The 18,470-nt window shown below is 45.5% G+C and overlaps 1 protein-coding gene across 1 annotated transcript in view; it reads left to right on the top strand.

Annotated features, from left to right (window-relative positions):
* The window catches only part of CUBN (cubilin), a 1,289,359-nt gene that overhangs the window by 265,895 nt on the left and 1,004,994 nt on the right, over positions 1–18,470 (top strand). Inside the window, exon 21 of the mRNA XM_085631507.1 lies at positions 14,272–14,497. Within this exon, the coding sequence (XP_085487633.1) occupies positions 14,272–14,497 (226 nt within the window). The remainder of the gene's footprint in view (positions 1–14,271; positions 14,498–18,470) is intronic.

Raw genomic sequence — 18,470 nt, 5'->3', positions numbered from 1 at the left:
TCCCTGCTTTCACTTTTGCCGGCGCGCGCGTGCACCACTCGGCTATGCCAATGCTTGTTACAGTAGCCTTCCTTAATGGCGGTAGGTATGCATTGTTTATTTCTTTCATCAATCACTCTCAAACAAAATGACTTTTTTTTTGACTTCCGAAGCATCTGTTAAGTCTTCAGAGAGCGCTTTACTCAGTCTGCTTCGTTTAGCCTATTTCTCTGTGTGGCGAGCAAAAAGCACGCTGAATGTATTATTGTCTAAAATTGCTGACACCCGGGGCCACTTTCCAACACAAAGAATCCTTTCTGCTTTTATTTTGCCTGCTATGGAAAAACCAAACTGCTTGACACTTTAAATTTAAGGAGTGGCATGGCAGCATGCTTTTCTTTATTACTGTACGGTGTCGTTTTCACTTTAAATTTAAGAAGTGGCATGACAGCGCAGCTTTCTTCATTTATGAACAGTGTCAATTTAAATTTAAGGCGCGGCAGAGCTGAGCGCCACACTTCAACACATAGCATGGCCATGTAAACCTGCACTCGCTAGTAACAACAAAAATAAATTCAGGTACCTGCTAATTTCAACCATACTGAAAGTATCTCCTGTAAAAGAACATTGGCACGCATATTGCCCAGGTTGTAGAGTTTCAGTCCTAAAACCGATTCACACCCTTATGCATCAAGCCAAAATCCAGTCGGTAAAATACCGATTCGGTAATAGCTCCCGGTATTGTGTTAAAAATACCCAATCCCAATGCATCAACCCAAAACCCGAGCAAATAACGAATCGCTAAATAAATAACCTCGGACATACCGAATCGCTAATACCCAAAATGCTAATTTACCGAATCGCTAAATACCGAATTCGCAATTACCGAAATCACTATTAGCTCCCGGAAATTGCCAATAGCAAATAACGAATCGCACCCCAATGCAACAAAACTCGCTAATAACGAAAATCCCAAAAATCGCTATTTTGCCAGAGCTAAATAAGGGGAATCAAAACCTGGAGGTAAAGTCACAAAAAAAAAAAATAAAAAAAAAAAAAAAAAAATTCCTACATGTGCAAATGATTGAGGCAATCACTAAACCCTTAAATTTGGCCCAGGAGACCCTGTTGGCTCCCACAAAATGGCTGCCCTCTACGTGCTTGCAAGGAGGATGCGGATCAATGCAGCAGGACAGCGCAGGAGAAGGGTCCAGGAGCGAGTGTTCAGACTGCGCATAACCCTGCTCGGCCAGAATGAGGACGAGGTGTACCAGAAATATCGCCTCAATCGCGCTATGATCATGCGCCTGATTGCAGACCTGGAACCATTACTGCAGCACCAGACCCACCGGACAAATGCAATCCCTGCGCACGTTCAGGTACTATGCAGCCTGCACCTACTGGCCTCAGGGAGTTTCCAGGGGGTAATTGCGGTTGCCGGAGGTGTCTCGCAAAGCGCACTGTCACGCTTCTTCCAAAAATTCCTAGATGCCATGCTGACAATGCTCCACAGACACATCAGCTTCCCCACAACCCCACAGCAGTTGGACCGCACCAAACAGGCATTCTACCAGGTGGCACAATTTCCACATGTGATTGGATGCATCGACTGCACGCATATCCCCATATGCCCTCCGTCAGCAAATGAGTACCTTTTCAGGAACCGCAAGTCATACCACTCGATCAACGTGCAGGTTGTGTGCGATGCCAACAACATCATAACGGACCTAGTGGCACAATTCCCAGGGAGCACACACGACTCATACATCTTCCGCAACAGTGGAATGCACAGGCGACTACTCAATGGCGAATTTGGAGAGGGACTCCTGTTAGGTAAGTAGAACTACGCTTCCCCACACCAACACCACACATGTATGTACATCACCAATGCTAAGTCTATGCTTCTATCTTCTAGGTGACAGTGCTTACGCCCTGCGGGAATACATACTAACCCCATACCTAAATCCAGCAACCACGCAGGAACATCGCTACAACGCTGCACACATCAGCACGAGGAATGTGATAGAGCGGACTTTTGGGATTCTCAAGAGCCGCTTCCGTATCCTCCACAAGACTGGCGGCGCAATGCTATACCAACCAGACACATGCTGTCGAATAATTGCTGTATGTGCAATGCTGCACAACATTGCCACCAGAAGGGGGATACCCATGGAGGTGGACAGGGATGACGACCCCCAGGCTGACCAACCACCCGCCCAACGACGACCGGCACACATCCCTAACACAGCAGAGGGCCATAGGAGGCGGACAGACATAACGCAAAATCATTTTTGACCCTGGGTAAAATGAGACATTACAAGTTGGTGTTGGGTGCAACTGTTTAATGCACAGTAGCCCAGAGGATTGTGCAACAGAACTAGCATTGTGAATCATGCTCCGATTGCATAAATGTAAATAAAAGGTTCCTTAAAGTCAGGCCTGTGCAAACAGAATAATTGGATGGCCATGGTTGCTCCACCATGGACCTGCAGCATGTCCAAATTTCTAGTGCCGCTTGCCACGTACACCAAGCCTCCGCTCAGGTGCATCCAAACCCTCACCACGGCCTGTCCCCGTGGAGGCACGCGAACTTCGGCGCCTGGTGCTGGCCTCTGCCAGTGACACGCTGCTGACACTGGAGGCAGCCTCACTGGTGTCATCCCCTCCCAATGCTGCAGCACTGCATGTGCTGCTCTGAAGTTGTTCCACAGCAGTGGTGATGTGTCCCAGTGACTTGGCAACATCACCGCAGAAGTGCCCAAGGTCCACCTGCAGGGAGACTGTGCGGCGTGCCAACACAGCGGTGCAGTTGCTGTGCCGTTGTATGGCCTTGGTAGCGGCGGCAGAACGCAACATTAGCTGCCGGTTACTCCTCCTCTGGGACTCATGGCCCTCCCTGATGGCACGGGTGAGCTCACGTACCTCCTCCCTGAGCTGAGCATTGCCATCAGCAACCGCAGTGGTCTGGTCCCTGACCGCCGTGCCCATGTCCCTGACCGCGGAGCCCATGTTGGTGACTGCTGCAGTCATGGCGCGCATCTCCCTCGCTAGGCGCACGATGTTGCAGCTGATGCTAGCCACATGTCTTCCCTGCAGGTTCTGTGTGCGCAGCATCCTCTCCTCAATTGCAGAGGTTGTTGGGACATCCTGGTCAGCTGAGGAGACGGAACTGCGACGGGCCCTGTGACGCCGTGCGTGTCTTGAGCCTCCATGTGGTGCAGCAGGTGGTGTGGATGTGCGCTGCGTGGGTGCCAATTGCGGGGGGGGGGTTGCCATCTCCTGCAAGGGCGCAACTTGGTGCCTGTGCCTCTGCGGTATTGTGGCTGCACTGGCTGCAGGCTGGCTTGCTGGTGCCGTTGCTTGTGGCGCAGGTGGTGGTGCCTTGGCTTGTGGCACTGGTGCTGGTGCCGATGATTGTGGCGCTGGTGGAGGTTGTGCTGGTGGGGTGGCAGGTGTTGGCGGTGCGTGCGCATCCTGCACAGTCTCCTGGTCTGACTCCACGGGTGTCTCAGATATGATCAGCTGGTCGCTGTCGTCAGAGTCCCCAGGTGATGCATCTGTGTGTGAAACAGTGCATGATTAGTGGGATGATTACACCTACATAGTGTTGTACCCATCAATGTCCCTCTGTGGTCCAACAAATGAACAGTCTACAGCCATGTACAAAATATGTGTTGTGTGAGGATTTACGCCTGTGCCTGCACTCTGGGCTGACTAGACTACAACTCCCAAGATGCAGTAGTGTCATGTGTGGAACTGTCTGTGCCAGAGCTGCAGACACAGTGAGATTGGGCTGGGGGCATGGGTATGGATTTACGCTATGCTGGGTGTGGCACAGGCATGCATCTTACCTTGGGCACTTGTGGCTGCGCCGGACGTGTCCATCTGGATCACCCCCACGACGGCTTCCCGCTCTATCGTCCCTTCCACAAGGTCCTCCAGGGCTGTGTTGGATGGTGCAGTGCTTGTTCCGCCTCCAGTCCTTCTTGCCTCCCGGAGCCTCTCAGCAATCCTCTCTTTTGCGCGCTTCCGGAGGTCATACCACCGTTTTTTGAGATCGTCGATGCTGCGGCTAGTGACGCCAACCGCATTGACCCTCTCACGGATGCGCTGCCAGATGCGCCGCTTCTCGGTCTCAGGCACCTTGAGGGACAGCTTGCCAAAGAGGCGGTCGTGTTTGCTGGCCACTCCCTCGATGAGGTACTCCAGCTCCCTGTCTGAAAACTTCTTCTTGCGCTTGCGTGCAGATTCAGCGCTGGATGGCACTTCCTGCGACATGATGGATGTGTGCTGTGACTGGCAGAATCTGTGTGGCCTCACTCTGCACAGCCTGTCCTTCTTTCCAGCTCCTGTCTGCTCCTCTGTCGAGGCTATGTGGGTGGGGCAGCAGTATTTCCTGGTTGGTGATGTCATCAGCCTGTTCCCGGTGCGACGCGGCAATTTGTGATTTCGCTATTACCGATTCGGTAATTGCTAATTCGGTATTACCGAACTCGCTATTAGCCAAATCGGTATTACCGAACTCGCTATTTGCTAGTGGGGCCGTTTGCGTGCCCCGCTATTAAGGAATCGGTAAATTTAGCGATTTTTAAGGAATCGCTAAATTTTACCGAATCTGTTGATGCATGCCAATTACCGATTCCTTAATGGCGATTCCTTATTTTTCGCTATTAAGGAATCGGTATTACTTTGGTTGATGCATATGCCCCTCAGTTTTTTGAGTGGGCGTGTATCGGGTAGATTGCCAGGTTACATTAACTCCCTTCTTAAGCCCAGCCACCTCTCACCGTGCATTGTTTCCGGGCAACAAAGGAACGTCTCTGCTCGCTGAATGGTTAAAGCTTACACTGCATCCAAAGACATCTCATAGGCCCTGGCATGGCCTGCATTCCACCTCCTGAGGAACATCTGAGGTAGGTGGGTGGGAATTAGAACTCCAGCAGAACATCTATTAACACAGGCACACCAAAGCAGCTAGGCAAACAATGTACACGGCAGGCACAGGTAATCCTGCATCATTGTGCTCTGCATGCCCCCGTTTCTGAAACATCTTTCCTAGCATCACTCTTGCTGGACTACATGTAAATGGGATTGGAGGACTCCATTTTGCCGTACTTATTTGCATCTTCCAGTCCTAGACTCTCCCTTAAAATGGACTAATCTGATACTTTATTCCAAACGTTCTTGAAGTGAATGCAAAGCAAGACTACAAGGCCCATAATGCATTTATGTGTTGAATTAAAGTCCAAGGCTGGAACACTACTGCCTCAAGGAAGAAGGCAGGGAGTCACTTGATAAGCCTAATCCATAATACTATGAACAATGCAGTTCCTGGCCCCCACTCCTTCACATGTCCGGAAGGTCCCCTCAGGTGAACTTCAGTATTGTTACATTGAATGAATGCAAGCACTTAAAATAATAGGTATCTCGGTCGTTGCCCTCTGCACTTTCACATGAATGCATTATCTATATCATGACCCATTCGGGTCTGATTTAAGGAGCTTTTCTAGGAGCACACACATCTTTGGGTCTCGTAGGAGGACCTTTTTCGAAGCACATACTCGTGCTTGTAGCGGCATCCACCTTGCGGGAGCGAGCAGGGGGCGCGCCACAAGCACGAGTATGTGCTTCGAAAAAGAGCAACTGTGCGCGCACGCACACACGCACGCACCACTCCTGGGCCAGCAAACACACGATTGCAGTGCCAGCAGTGTGTTTTGCTTTTACTGTGACAAGCATGCGTGTGCTTTAAAATAGCAGCACTAGTTATTGACTCGTGCACGGCTATCATTTACTTTGTGGTTTGCTTTTACTGTGACAGTTTTCTTATCACTTCTTTCCTCGTGCTCTATCTTGCTTTCTTTTTTTATCATTCCCTCTGTGTTTTGCTTTTACCTTTTCACACTATTTGTCACCACGTCCACCACCACCACGTCTACCACCACCACTGCTTCCATCACCACCATGTCCACCACCACCCCCATGTCCACCACCACGTCCACCCCCACCCCTTCCACCCCCACGTCCACCACCACGCCCACCACCACCACCATGCCCACCACCAACACCACCACGTCCGCCATGCCCACCCCCATGTCCACCACCATGTCCATCACCACCACATCCACCACCACCACGGCCACCACCACATCCACCACCACATCCACCACCACTACGTCCACCACCACATCCTCCAACACCACCACGTCCACCACCACATCCACCACCACCACATCCACCACCACCACCACCACATCCACCACCACCACATCCACCACCAAATCCACCACCACGTCCACCACATCCACCACCATGTCCACCACCACCATGTCCACCACATCCACCATGTCCACCACATCCACCACGTCCACCACATCCACCACCACATCCCCCAACATGTTTCCTGAATCATGGTCACTGGCAAGGAGTGCTGTAGCATGCAAGGGTGGGCATGGTCCTGGCATCCTCTTTACCTGTGCCAAATTGCCAAGTCTCTTTTTTTCATACTTCCTTTATTGCTCCTTGACTTTACTCAGTTCTGCACAAGGAGCTTTACCTTTAGTGTAACTTTCTGCAGTTTCATTTCTAGTGGTCTCGTAGGAGGACCTTTTTTGAAGCACATACTCGTAGCGGCATCCACCTTGCGGGAGCGAGCAGGGGGCGTGCCACAAGCACGAGTATGTGCTTCGAAAAAGAGCAAACTGTGCGTGCATGCACACACGCACGCACCACTCCCGGGCCAGCAAACTCACGATTGCAGTGCCAGCAGTGTGTTTTGCTTTTACTGTGACAAGCACACGTGTGCTTTAATATAGCAGCATTAGTTATTCACTCGTGCACGGCTATCATTTACTTTGTGTTTTGCTTCTACTGTGACAGTTTTCTCATCACTTCTTTCCTCGTGCTCTATCTTGCTTTCTTTTTTTTATCATTCACTCTGTGTTTTGATTTTACCTTTTCACACTATTTGTCACCACGTCCACCACCACCACGTCTACCACCACTGCTTCCACCACCACCACGTCCACCACCACCCCCATGTCCACCACCACGTCCACCACCACCACCACCCCCACCCCTTCCACCCCCACGTCCACCACCACGCCCACCACCACCACCACCATGCCCACCACCAACACCATGTCCACCACCATGTCTGCCATGCCCACCACCACGTCCACCACCAGGTCCACCACCACCACATCCACCACCACCACATCCACCACCACCACGGCCCCCACCACATCCACCACCACATCCACCACCACCATGTCCACCACCACATCCTCCACCACCACCACATCCTCCACCACTACCACATCCACCACCATCACCACATCCACCACCACCCCCACCACCACCACGTCCACCACCTCCATGTCCACTACCACCACCACATCCACCACCACCACATCCACCACCACAACGTCCACCACCACCATGTCTACCAACACCACCACACCCACCACCACATCCACCACCACCACATCCACCACCACCACATCCACCACCACATCCACCACCACATCCACCACCATGTCCACCACATCCACCACCACATCCACCACCATGTCCACCACCACGTCCACCACCACCATGTCCAACACCACCACCACGTCCAACACCACCACCACGTCCACCACATCCACCACCACATCCCCCAACATGTTTCCTGAGTCATGGTCCCTGGCAAGGAGTGCTGTAGCATGCAAGGGTGGGTATGGTCCTGGCATCCTCTTTACCTCTGCCAAATTGCCAAGTCTCTTTTCTTCATACTTCATTTATTGCTCCTTGACTTTACTCAGTTCTGCACAAGGAGCTTTACCTTTAGTGTAACTTTCTGCAGTTTCATTTCTAGTGGTAGAGTTTTAAGGGCCTGATTACGTGTTGCATGATACAGACGGGGTGGTAAATCTGCATGCAAAATTTACAATACCATGGTGTAACACCATTTCAGTACCATGTAATTAAAATTCTACTACAATGCAATGGGGAATTCCCATACGGAAACAGTTTTACTGCTTGTAAAACCACATTGAGTTCAAAATTCTAGGGGGTTCAACACATACATATACCACCAGTTCTGAGCAGGGGTAAGTGTATGCATGGCCTTTGGTTGGGAAATAGGGGAGAGAGGGGAAAGATAATATTTGGTAGGGCTGCTATAGCCTAAGTCTCATGCAATTTTACTGGCCATATTAGCCATCTGGTACAGTTTGCTCTGGTATTCCGACAACCAGGAAAACCTGTATGCTGGAACGCTGATCCACTCATTTATGTATGTATGTTTGTATTTATAAAACTCCCCCTCATCCCCAGGGGGATATCCTTCGTGCTAAAACCTTATCTTACTTGTTCCAGTCAAAGCCCTAGAGTAGATAAAAGCTGGGCCTGTATTACAGACGTGCCCCATTTGTGCCTGCTTTGTGTGCCCCTGGGGCACTTTGATATTTCAGAAGTTGCTGCAGATGCCTGTGCGGACCCTTTTGTAATACAGATAGCACTAGCACATATGTTGCACCAGAGCTATCTCGAGAGGGTGTTCCCTCAGTTGCATGGGGTTGTGGCCCCATGCGAATGCGGGAATCTCTTTACCCCTGCACCCGTGCCGTATTATGGATGTGGGCACAGAGGTAAAGAAGCGGTCTGGAGGCACACTGACAGTGCAACACAAAAAGGTGAGTACTGCCAGTGTGCCACCTGATGGCAGCCCTCTGGAGGGGGTCACATCCCATTGCAGGTGGGTGCAGTCAATCACTGCACCTGCCTGCAAGGAGATCTCTCTCCTCTCTTTATAGTTGAGACGGGTGTCACCTGCACAATGAAAAATTAAGCTGCTTTGAATCAGCTGCTCCGTATTTCCCTTGAATGAGCTGCCCCTAGGGCAGCACAAGTTCAGGCTGCCCTATGAGCAGTGTACTGAACCTAATAGGGTCCACTATCCCTGTTTGCACCCAGCGCGTCTGTTTGAAGGTGCACCATGGTGTAAACAGGGAAAGTGGGCCCTATAAGTAATAGAGACACTGGTCTTCAGCTTTCTACGGAAAACAAACAAATCTGATACTGTACGGGGTCATGAGCAAGCAAAGTGGAATTTAATATGGTAACTCTGCTTCACCTGACTCATAAGCAGGACATACATCTTAACAGGCAGTGCCTGAGATCACTAAAATAACTACAAGATTAGGGGTGAGGTTATCAGGGATGCAGGAATGCCAGAAAGTTGTTGGCAGCTTAAAGCATCTTCTTCTAAGGGGCTATTGCTAACAACAATTTTGCCTCTAACTGGGACAGAAATTGAGGATATAATCAAAAGGCTCCAACTTGCCATATTATAAACTGTGAGTTTCCATTGGCAAGAAGGTCTATCACTCTATATTTAAACTATTATCTAAGTTTATAAACAGTCCAGTGCAATTTATTTCCTACTTGAAGCCAGAGGAAGTCTGCATAATGTTTTCAGCCCTGTGTTTCACTTTGGTTTCAATGATTCAGTGGATTTGTATTGTCTAACTGGGAAGTTTGCGTAATTTCAATGACCATATCTGTTTTCAGTTTTATTGTTTCTGGTTTGAATATAGTATGGGTATAATCTGATAGTGCATTGTAGTGTGTCCATTGAAGAAACAGCTGTGGGTTGTTGAAAGATGCCTAAGAGAATGTTGTCTGTATTGAGATTTTGATGTTTTCATCCCCATTAATTATTTTTCATTTAATGTACTTGGTCCCCCTGATTGATTTGTCGTGTGGCTAATATGCCAAGGGCAGAAACAATAGGGATAGTGGGTAATTCTTTCTCCTGCTTAATTAACCCTCTGATTTCTTTCAGAAACTCATTAAACCTAACACTTAAAGCCCGATTACGTTGTCGTTCGGAAGGCCTCTTAATCGGATTTGGCTTTCCCGGATCCGATTCGTAGCCCTTGTTTCTAACCAAATCGTACTCAGGTACTAATGTCCAAGTACGATGCGAAGATCACGTACGCATCGACCGGAACGTTTCCGAACCCGATCCTGTTCGTACGACTCATTCGTAGCCGAATTGTGCCGCACAATGGAGCCGGATTCCGACCGAGCCAGTACGATGCATGTTTCAGACAGCCGCATTGACTCGGTCTCAGCGAGACTAAATGGCTTGCGTAATCATATTTTAGGGGGCCATAGCAGGCCCTTCTTCACCCGGGACCCTCCAAATCTGTCACGGGTGGGTGCCCATGTGTCCCCCCGATCAAGGCATGCAGAGTGTGGCCGGCACCATGGGGTGCCCGCCACAGGGTGTACGCTTTTCCCCATCCACCCCTTTTTTATGCATCGTAACCGGAACGCAGTAAGAAACCGACACATCACCTCCTCTCCGGTAAGTAACCGACGATTCACCTCCCCTGCGCTGCAGTAAGGAACCGAAGCAGCACCTCCCCGAAGCAAGGGACCGACGCATCACATTCCCTACGACCCTTTTGTTTGTTTTGCGTAACACATCCAAGGTACTTTGAGAGTAAAGTGTTGCATTTACCATCTACATTGAAATAACCTATTTCTACCATTTTTACAGCCATATTCTTGATAGTCTATTGTGGATTTTTGTCATTTGGTCTTCTGTTAAGCCTAGTAAAGATTACTTATTTTTCTAAACTGGTGTGGTGTCCATTTGCAGTGTTTTCACTGTATTACTGTATGTGTTCACAAATGCTTTACACACTGCCTCGGAGATAAGCCTGTCTGCTCGTGCCAAGCTACCAAGGGAGTGAGCAGGGTTTATTCAGGCGTGTACCCCTTACCCTGACTAGAAGCAAGGTTCCCTATTTGGACAAAGGTGCAAACCATTGCCAACTGGAGACCCCCTTTTCTAACATAGTGGCTTTGTAAATGGCTGTTAGTTGTTTAAGATAAATGAGTAACAATAATGATTTGCTTTAAATAATAAACATTGGAAATGTTTCAATTTTGAAATTGTGAGTCTGTGAATTAAATAGTATTGAGGCCTGTGGAAGTAGTTTTGGCCTTCAAGTTTGTGCTCTTTATGTTAGATATGTATGCCCTTTTTCTCTTCACATCTCGCCAACCGCCTCTCTTTCCTCTTCAGCACCCTCTTTTCACTCTTCCCCAATGCACTTCCTCACATCTCCCTCACTTCACCTCTTCCAAACATCACTGCACTCACTCACATGTAAGAAATGTATTTCCTTTGCTTTTGCATTGTAAATATTTTGACATCTGTGTATCCCATTCACGCATTTACACAGAATTTTAATTGCAACTGGATTACATGCCCATTGTTCTGTGTACTTTGCAAAGAAGCCAACCTACTGACATGCACTTTGCTTAGGCTTCAGCTTAGCATCAGCGCTTTCATTCAAAGCCGCTCATAAACACCTGGCATGGCTTACCATTACAGAGGAATCAAATCACGCCTGGGTGGGATCTATGCCTGTGTATGATGGACAGCTGCCCTCACGCAGGGATGGAGGCTCCGATGCCCAAACCCATGATGCTGAAATCATCACTGGCCTATGGTGGCTACTACCATAGACCACAATGGCAATGAAGGGCTTTAGAACGGTACGCCTATGTCGTGTGTCACAGTTCAGAAAGTTGATTTACTGCCTGGATTCCATCTCCTGCTTCAGAGCGAGATGGGGCAGGTAGCCTGGGACAGACAGCCCAGACTTAAATACATTGATATGTTTAGAGTTAGAATCGTATCTCTAAATAAATTGATCTATTTAATATATGTGCAGGACTGTGTAGGAATTTCAGTGGGGCACAGCCCCAGAGCCCTAATGGAAAAATCGCCCCTGTAAATAACCTTACTCAGAGAGACATCATATATGGACTGATTACAAGATGAATGGTTGTTCTATGCATCCAAGACCTGGAAAGGGATATGTTTGAATTGTAACAAATCTTCTCTAAGGCAACCTGGAAAGTAGCCCCTTAACAAATGCTAAACACTGGCTCCACATCTTAATTCAACTTCAATTGTCCCAGAATACATTTCCTTTGAGCTGACCATTTCTTTGCTTACTCCCCCATGCCTCACCACCAATCCCTTTCTGAATCTTTTTTGAATAGTTTTCCTTATGACCAGCATAACCTGTAATCACCATTTGTATCCAACCAATATATTCTTCCTAATGCAATTACGCGAGGTAGAGCAACAAAAGAAGATAGTTGGGTCATATATAAAAGTACCGAAGAAACTCCATTTGACCCATCTGTGCAGCCAGTCATGAAACTTGTCGACCACACAAATAACAATAGAATAACTGATGTTCAATTGTTCTGCACTAATTTTTATCCTTGCCATTTCATTACCTTCATAGAATAAGACAAGTACCTATTAGTTATCTATAGGCAATTTACATTTTCTCACTACACCCGCTACCCACTATCACCACCAATTAACTGCAACCCTATTGGGACAAGTGTATGAAAGGATCTCCACCATATAGCTATCTATTTTGAGCAGTGAGCTGGGTATTGCATCACCTGCCCGACGTGGATCAAACCCAATGATGAAGCATGTCACCTAGGTGTGGCAGGGTCCCTACATCCCGAAAAGGATACTCCTGGTGATATTTGTAAAGCAAGAATAAATAGTCATTATTTTCCTCTTGTTTTATTTTATCCTCAATGGAAAGAAAAAAACAGAACATCACTTTTTTCTGTGAGCAGTTAATTTCGGGGAGGATATGTGATGGACTGCTAACACCCTTCCATACCCCCTTTACATTTCCGGCACAATTATGAAACACAGCTAATTACCCTAGCACTGCTTTCCAGGTAATAAGCCTTTGGCAAAGCACAGTTGATAAGACTCACTTTGCCTGTCAAGTAATGAACATGAGTGCAATTGATGACTCACATTTTGGGGTTTGTGGCCAAACACCCATTGGTTTTTGCACACTTGTAATAATAATATTTTTCCATTTGTTGGGAAAATAATCCATTGCAATTTTATATGAATATTATACACATTTGTCCATTTTTTTTCTATTTGTGGGTACAGTTTTCCTAGTAGAAGTGTACGTAAAGGCAATGGGTTTGAAAGAATATTTGTAATTTGTTGACAAAGGCCTATTTTAAGTTTTGATAGCGTATTTTTCTTCTTGTGGGAAAAGGTTCTTACATATTGTAAGATATTTTTGGAAGAATTCTTTTTTCAATTTGTGAGCACAGTCATCCTAGTAGAAGTGTATATAAATGCCTTGGATTTGTGAGAGAGCAGTGGAGACAGAACAACAGTGTGAGAGAAGCAGTGAAGCAATGAAAGGAAGAGTGACAGAGAGAGAGAGAGAGAGAGAGAGAGAGAGAGAGAGAGAGAGAGCGAGAGAGAGCGAGAGAGACAGAGAGAGAGAGAGACCAACCTATAAGAAGTTGGCTTTTAGCACAAAAACAAAGCATTTTAGAGAGAGCTAAACACAGTGAACAGGAAAGGTATACCACCAATTTAGCACTGTGCAGAGCACAAAGTGTATTTAGCATGTTGTTATATATTTATCTAATTGACAGCCTTCCTAAATCTATTTTGTAACAGTAGTTTTATATCCTGTTGCAAATATGTAAATGAATATATACATAGTAAAGTTTCCTTATGAGATGAGCTATTAAGGTATTTACAATTCTTGAGTATTTTTCTGCCACAGTCAAAGTCCACGAGGGTCTTTATGGTGAAAGTCATGCATAGATCTTGTCATTGTAGCAACAGAAATAGACTAGCTCCATGCATCAAGCATCCTTCACTTAGCAGAGACAACGTTTGTGGCTCTAGAGTGGTATGATGTATTGTAGAATACTGTGAGCATTGGAGAATAGCCAATATCCTTAAAAACACACTCTAACCTCACTCCACTGGATGCTAGTTAAATAAAGAGATGAATTTAAAGCAAGAAGCATATTCCTACTCTGCCACTTGTGAGTGCCATCAGGACATTGTGACAACAAAGATGGAGTTCTGCCAGAATATCCACATGTGATGCTAAAAAGTAGAATCACTAAATTACAACCCCATTGATACACATGCAACACATGCACACCTCTCTCTCTCTTACACACATGCACACACACACACACTCACCCTTAAACTGAAAACTGGGTTTCTGACTTTGAACATCGGCTTTTTCATTTGACCAATAAATTGTGTGATTTTAGACCTATTACATTAGATCCAATTCTTTAATAGTTGTAATTCTTTGGAAGTATTGATGACTCCCAAACCTCATCAGGTGGGAGCAAAGTGTCATGCATGCAAATTCTCTCTGAACCTAACAATATTTGTTTCATTCTGAATAGGATGTGGACAGACCCTAACTGCACCTCAAGGACTGATTACAAGTCCTGATCACCCATCTGTCTACCCACATGGTATCAACTGTATATGGATCATCTCTGTGCAGCCTGGAAACCTCATCCGTCTGACCTTCACAGTGTTTAACCTGGAGTTTGTGGAAAACTGTCTATTTGATTATCTTGAATTGTATGATAACGGAACAGTTGAGACTGGTACTAAAATAGGGAGGTAAGTGTTGTTTTCCCTTTGCAAAGATAGTCATCACATAGGCTCTTTGCTTTCATTATGAAATTTCTTAAATCAAATAATCTGTAAATCTTAGCACTTAGTCAAAATAAACATGCTTGATTGTGAAACAGGCACGTTTCTTACTGAATAGAGAATGACGTAAGCTCATGATGATTAACCCTGGCCACCAGTGTTTATCCACTAAATGTTACAAGCTATTTCGCTGCAACAGGTGGTGGCGAGGCTGCTACTTACATCAGCATTTGTTTTTATACAGTTGCAATTCCTTGTAGAATTTTTGGCTTATTAGCCACAATGATGCTTCATGCACACATTAACCTGGGGAATTTCTTGAATTCTATTTCAAGCTAAAATGCATGCACAGAACTGTTGGGAAATCCAAGGAATTCCCTTAATCCCTGATGAAATGGGTAGTGTAGAAAATCTTCCATTTATCTCTGGTCATCCTGTTTTTCTTGCCTTTTGCTGGACCTTATATTTTTGATTGATCTAGACCTCTGTGCACTTTACCCCCGCTAACCAGAGATAAAGTGCTTGCATTTCTCCTGTCAGCATGGAAAATTGGGATACTCCTAATTGGCATAATTAACGTACCTATACATCTCTAGTATGTGGTTTCAAAGTGTACCCAAGGCCTTTAAGTTAAATGTCACAAGTGAACTGCAACACCCATTGTACCATCCTCTACCGTGACAGTTTAAACATGACTGCACGCTTAGCCTCTTTTGGCCTGGCAGTGCACTTTTAAACTTGTCCAAATAACCCCTTTTTACAAGCGTAAACCTTCCATTCAAATAATTGTGATTCACCCCTAAGTAGGTCCTATTATCCATGGCATTTAAAAGTAGGATATGCACAACTTTATTGTTACACATGCCCTTACGGTGAAAAGGCCCCACACTTTTTTTCTAGTTTTACAAGACTAGCCGGTCCATGTAAAAACACGGGGATACAATATTGATACTAATACTGTATCTCAAGAATATCACTACTAGAAAAATAATTAAATAACTATTTTGTGATTTTTACTAAACATTAAGTAATACAACAAGTTACAAGAGGGCTTTCCTGCAACTGCCCTGCTGACCAGTGGCAACCGTACTTTGACTGGATTCCGCTATTGCCTTCTGCCTGGCACCCAGTGAGTCTCTATGCACTTCCCCTGAGGTCGTGGAGGTTTTAGAAGTGTACTCCTGGTGTGGATTGGGATTTAAAAGACTAAATCAACCTGGATGCTATATACCCAAGCTCCCTTGCAGTCGGCATCAAATTGCGCTTAGATCCTTTTCTACTACTAGAATTTACTATCATTGGCACTTTGCACTTCTTGGCACTATTTCTACTTATAATCTCATATCTCTGGTCCCCGTTATTGATTTGTGGCATTTTTGTGGCATTTTGTGTATTACATTCTACTCTATTTTTCAAATTTGTTTCTCAGAATTTGATTATTTGGATTTCTACTTTATTACTGTTTTAGTACTGCCTCCTCCGTGCCATAGCTGCCAAGGGGTTGAGCTCAGTTTAATTTATTGACTTTTAGAGTTCACCCTGACAAGGATTGTGATTATTACTTCAGGTGGGTACTTAGCCTGCTCAACTATTAACCCAATCTCTTACAAGTTGTCAATTAGTATCCAAAATCAGCGAGAGAGTATCCCCACTCTGTTCTGATAAGACATTTCCCTGGCTGAAAAGGGAGAGTGTAAAGTTTGGAATTCTGCCACAAATGTGGTAGGATTTTGCCCCACCCACATCTCTCAATTTTGGAGGCAGTGATGTGGGGAAGCAGGTGGCAAATTATGCCTGGAGAAGGCACCAGCCTCCACCAAACAAACTATAAATTAAGGATTAAGTTAGTGTTGTGGTGCATCCACCATCTCTTCCTAGATCACCCATTAGTTTGATGGCAATGTGGATATAAACACTTGTATCTTGTGTCCTGGATTCTGAGATGATAAAGCTTTCAAAGTGGGATGTATTGTGTTGTGGTGCCAGATTAACCAAATAAAATATTTGCTTTGTATTCTACGTATAATGAAGAAGTGTATGCATTGCACCTATATATACACGAACGATGTGCTGCTTTTTAGTGAAACTATGAAAAAGGCATACATTGTATTGCATAAAGTATAAATTTGACACATTGTGTTCTTTTATTCAAATGTGACAACATGGGTCTTAGATTTTGTTATCCAAAACAGTAGTTCAAATATTGTAATCCTTTATTTTTCTCCTTGAGCTAATTTTTTAAGGAGCAACACACAATATGTCCTGTATCAAAAACACCAAAGGATAATTATTGCATAAATATACTTCACCATTTTATGTTGTAGTATCATAAATACTGATATGAGCTTCCCGATCCGATTGAATCAGTTCACTATTATTAAATAAAATATTAAGATGAGATTTCATTTTCTGCTCACTTTGTCTTATATCCTTATTTGTGTTGTTTTCTCTTTTAATTAGTTATATAATTTCATGGATACATGTTTGTGAGGAGTTCTTCTGAGGATGGTTCCATTACAAATTATGTTAAGAGCTATCTTGCATTCTGTCAGCGCCTCCTCTCTTCATTCTTCAGAGAGAGTGACATTTTGTGTCTTTTTTCTTCATATGCATACCTGGAGCAGGCAATCTAAATAACAAATCCCCTGTTTATCACCAAAAGACATCACCAGTTTTAAGCCTCAGTCGAGCTGGACCACTAAATCACTAACCCACACCTTTTTCTCATGGATCATCAAATATCACCATCTAAGAAGATTTAAAGCCCACAATCACTGGAAAAAATGTTTAGGTCAATTTACTGTAGAAACCTTGTGTATGGTATGCATGGTATGTAGTGGTGTAGAGTGCAGTGGCATAAAGTGCAGTAGAATACAGTATAGTAGCGTAGATTGGTGCAACATAGAGTAGAGTAGAGCAAAATAGAATAGAGTCGCATAGAGTGCATTGGTGCAGAATATAGTGCAGAGCCGTAGAGTAAAGTGCAATGGCATAGAGAACAGTGGCAGAGTGGATTAGATTTTGGGGGGGCGCAAATTATAACTGTAATTGTATACAGTGGATTGGAGTACCATAGAATTGAGTGCCATACAATAGCGTAGAGTAGAGTAGAGTGGCATAGAGTAGAGTGGCATAGAGTCAAATAGGGTAGAGTGAAGTGGTGTGTGTACAGTAGAGTGGTGTAGAGTACAATGATGCACAGTAGAATGGGGCAAAGTGAAGTGGCCTAGAGTGGAGTGAGTTAGAATGGAGTGGCATACAGTGAAGTGACGTATTGTGTAGTTGTGTACAGTATCATGGCCTAGAGTATTACTGATGTGTAGTGTCAGGATGTGGAGTGGAGTGGTTTAGAGTGGATTACCATAGAGTGGAGTGGTGTAGAGTGGAATAGGTTGGAGTGGAGTGACATAGAGTTGAGTGCCATGAGTTTAAGAGCATTGAGTGGAGTGGCATAAACTCAAGTGGAGTACAGTAGAGTGTAATTCAGTGGAGTGCCTTGCAGTTGAATAGCGTAGAATGGAGTGGTGTAGAGAGTAGTGGGGTAGAGTGTAGTGGGGTAGAGTGCAGTGGAGTAGGGCGGAATGGTGTACAGTATCATGGCAGGGAGTAGAGTGGTGTAGAGTGAAATAGCATAGTGTGGAGAAGCGGTGAGTGGAATAACATGGAGGTGAGTAGCATAAAGTAGAGTGGCGTAGAGTAGAGTGGCATAGAGTGAAGTGGCATAAAGTGGAGTGCCCTAGAGTAGAGTAGTGTAGAGTGTAATTGGGTACGGTGGAGTGGCATACATTGGAGTGGGATACAGTGGAATAGTGAGTAGCATAGAGTGGAATAGTGTAGCGTGGAGTGGCACAGAGTAGAGTGGCATAGAGTTGCAGAGCGTAGAGTGGAAAGGCATAGAGTGGAAAGGCATAGAGTGGAATAGCATAGAGTGGAGTGGCAT

Source organism: Triturus cristatus, chromosome 10 (genome assembly GCF_964204655.1).
Source record: "Triturus cristatus chromosome 10, aTriCri1.1, whole genome shotgun sequence".
Classification (NCBI taxonomy): Eukaryota; Metazoa; Chordata; class Amphibia; order Caudata; family Salamandridae; genus Triturus; species Triturus cristatus.
Note: the sequence above shows the minus strand (reverse complement) of the source record. Positions and strands in the feature narration are given on the sequence as shown.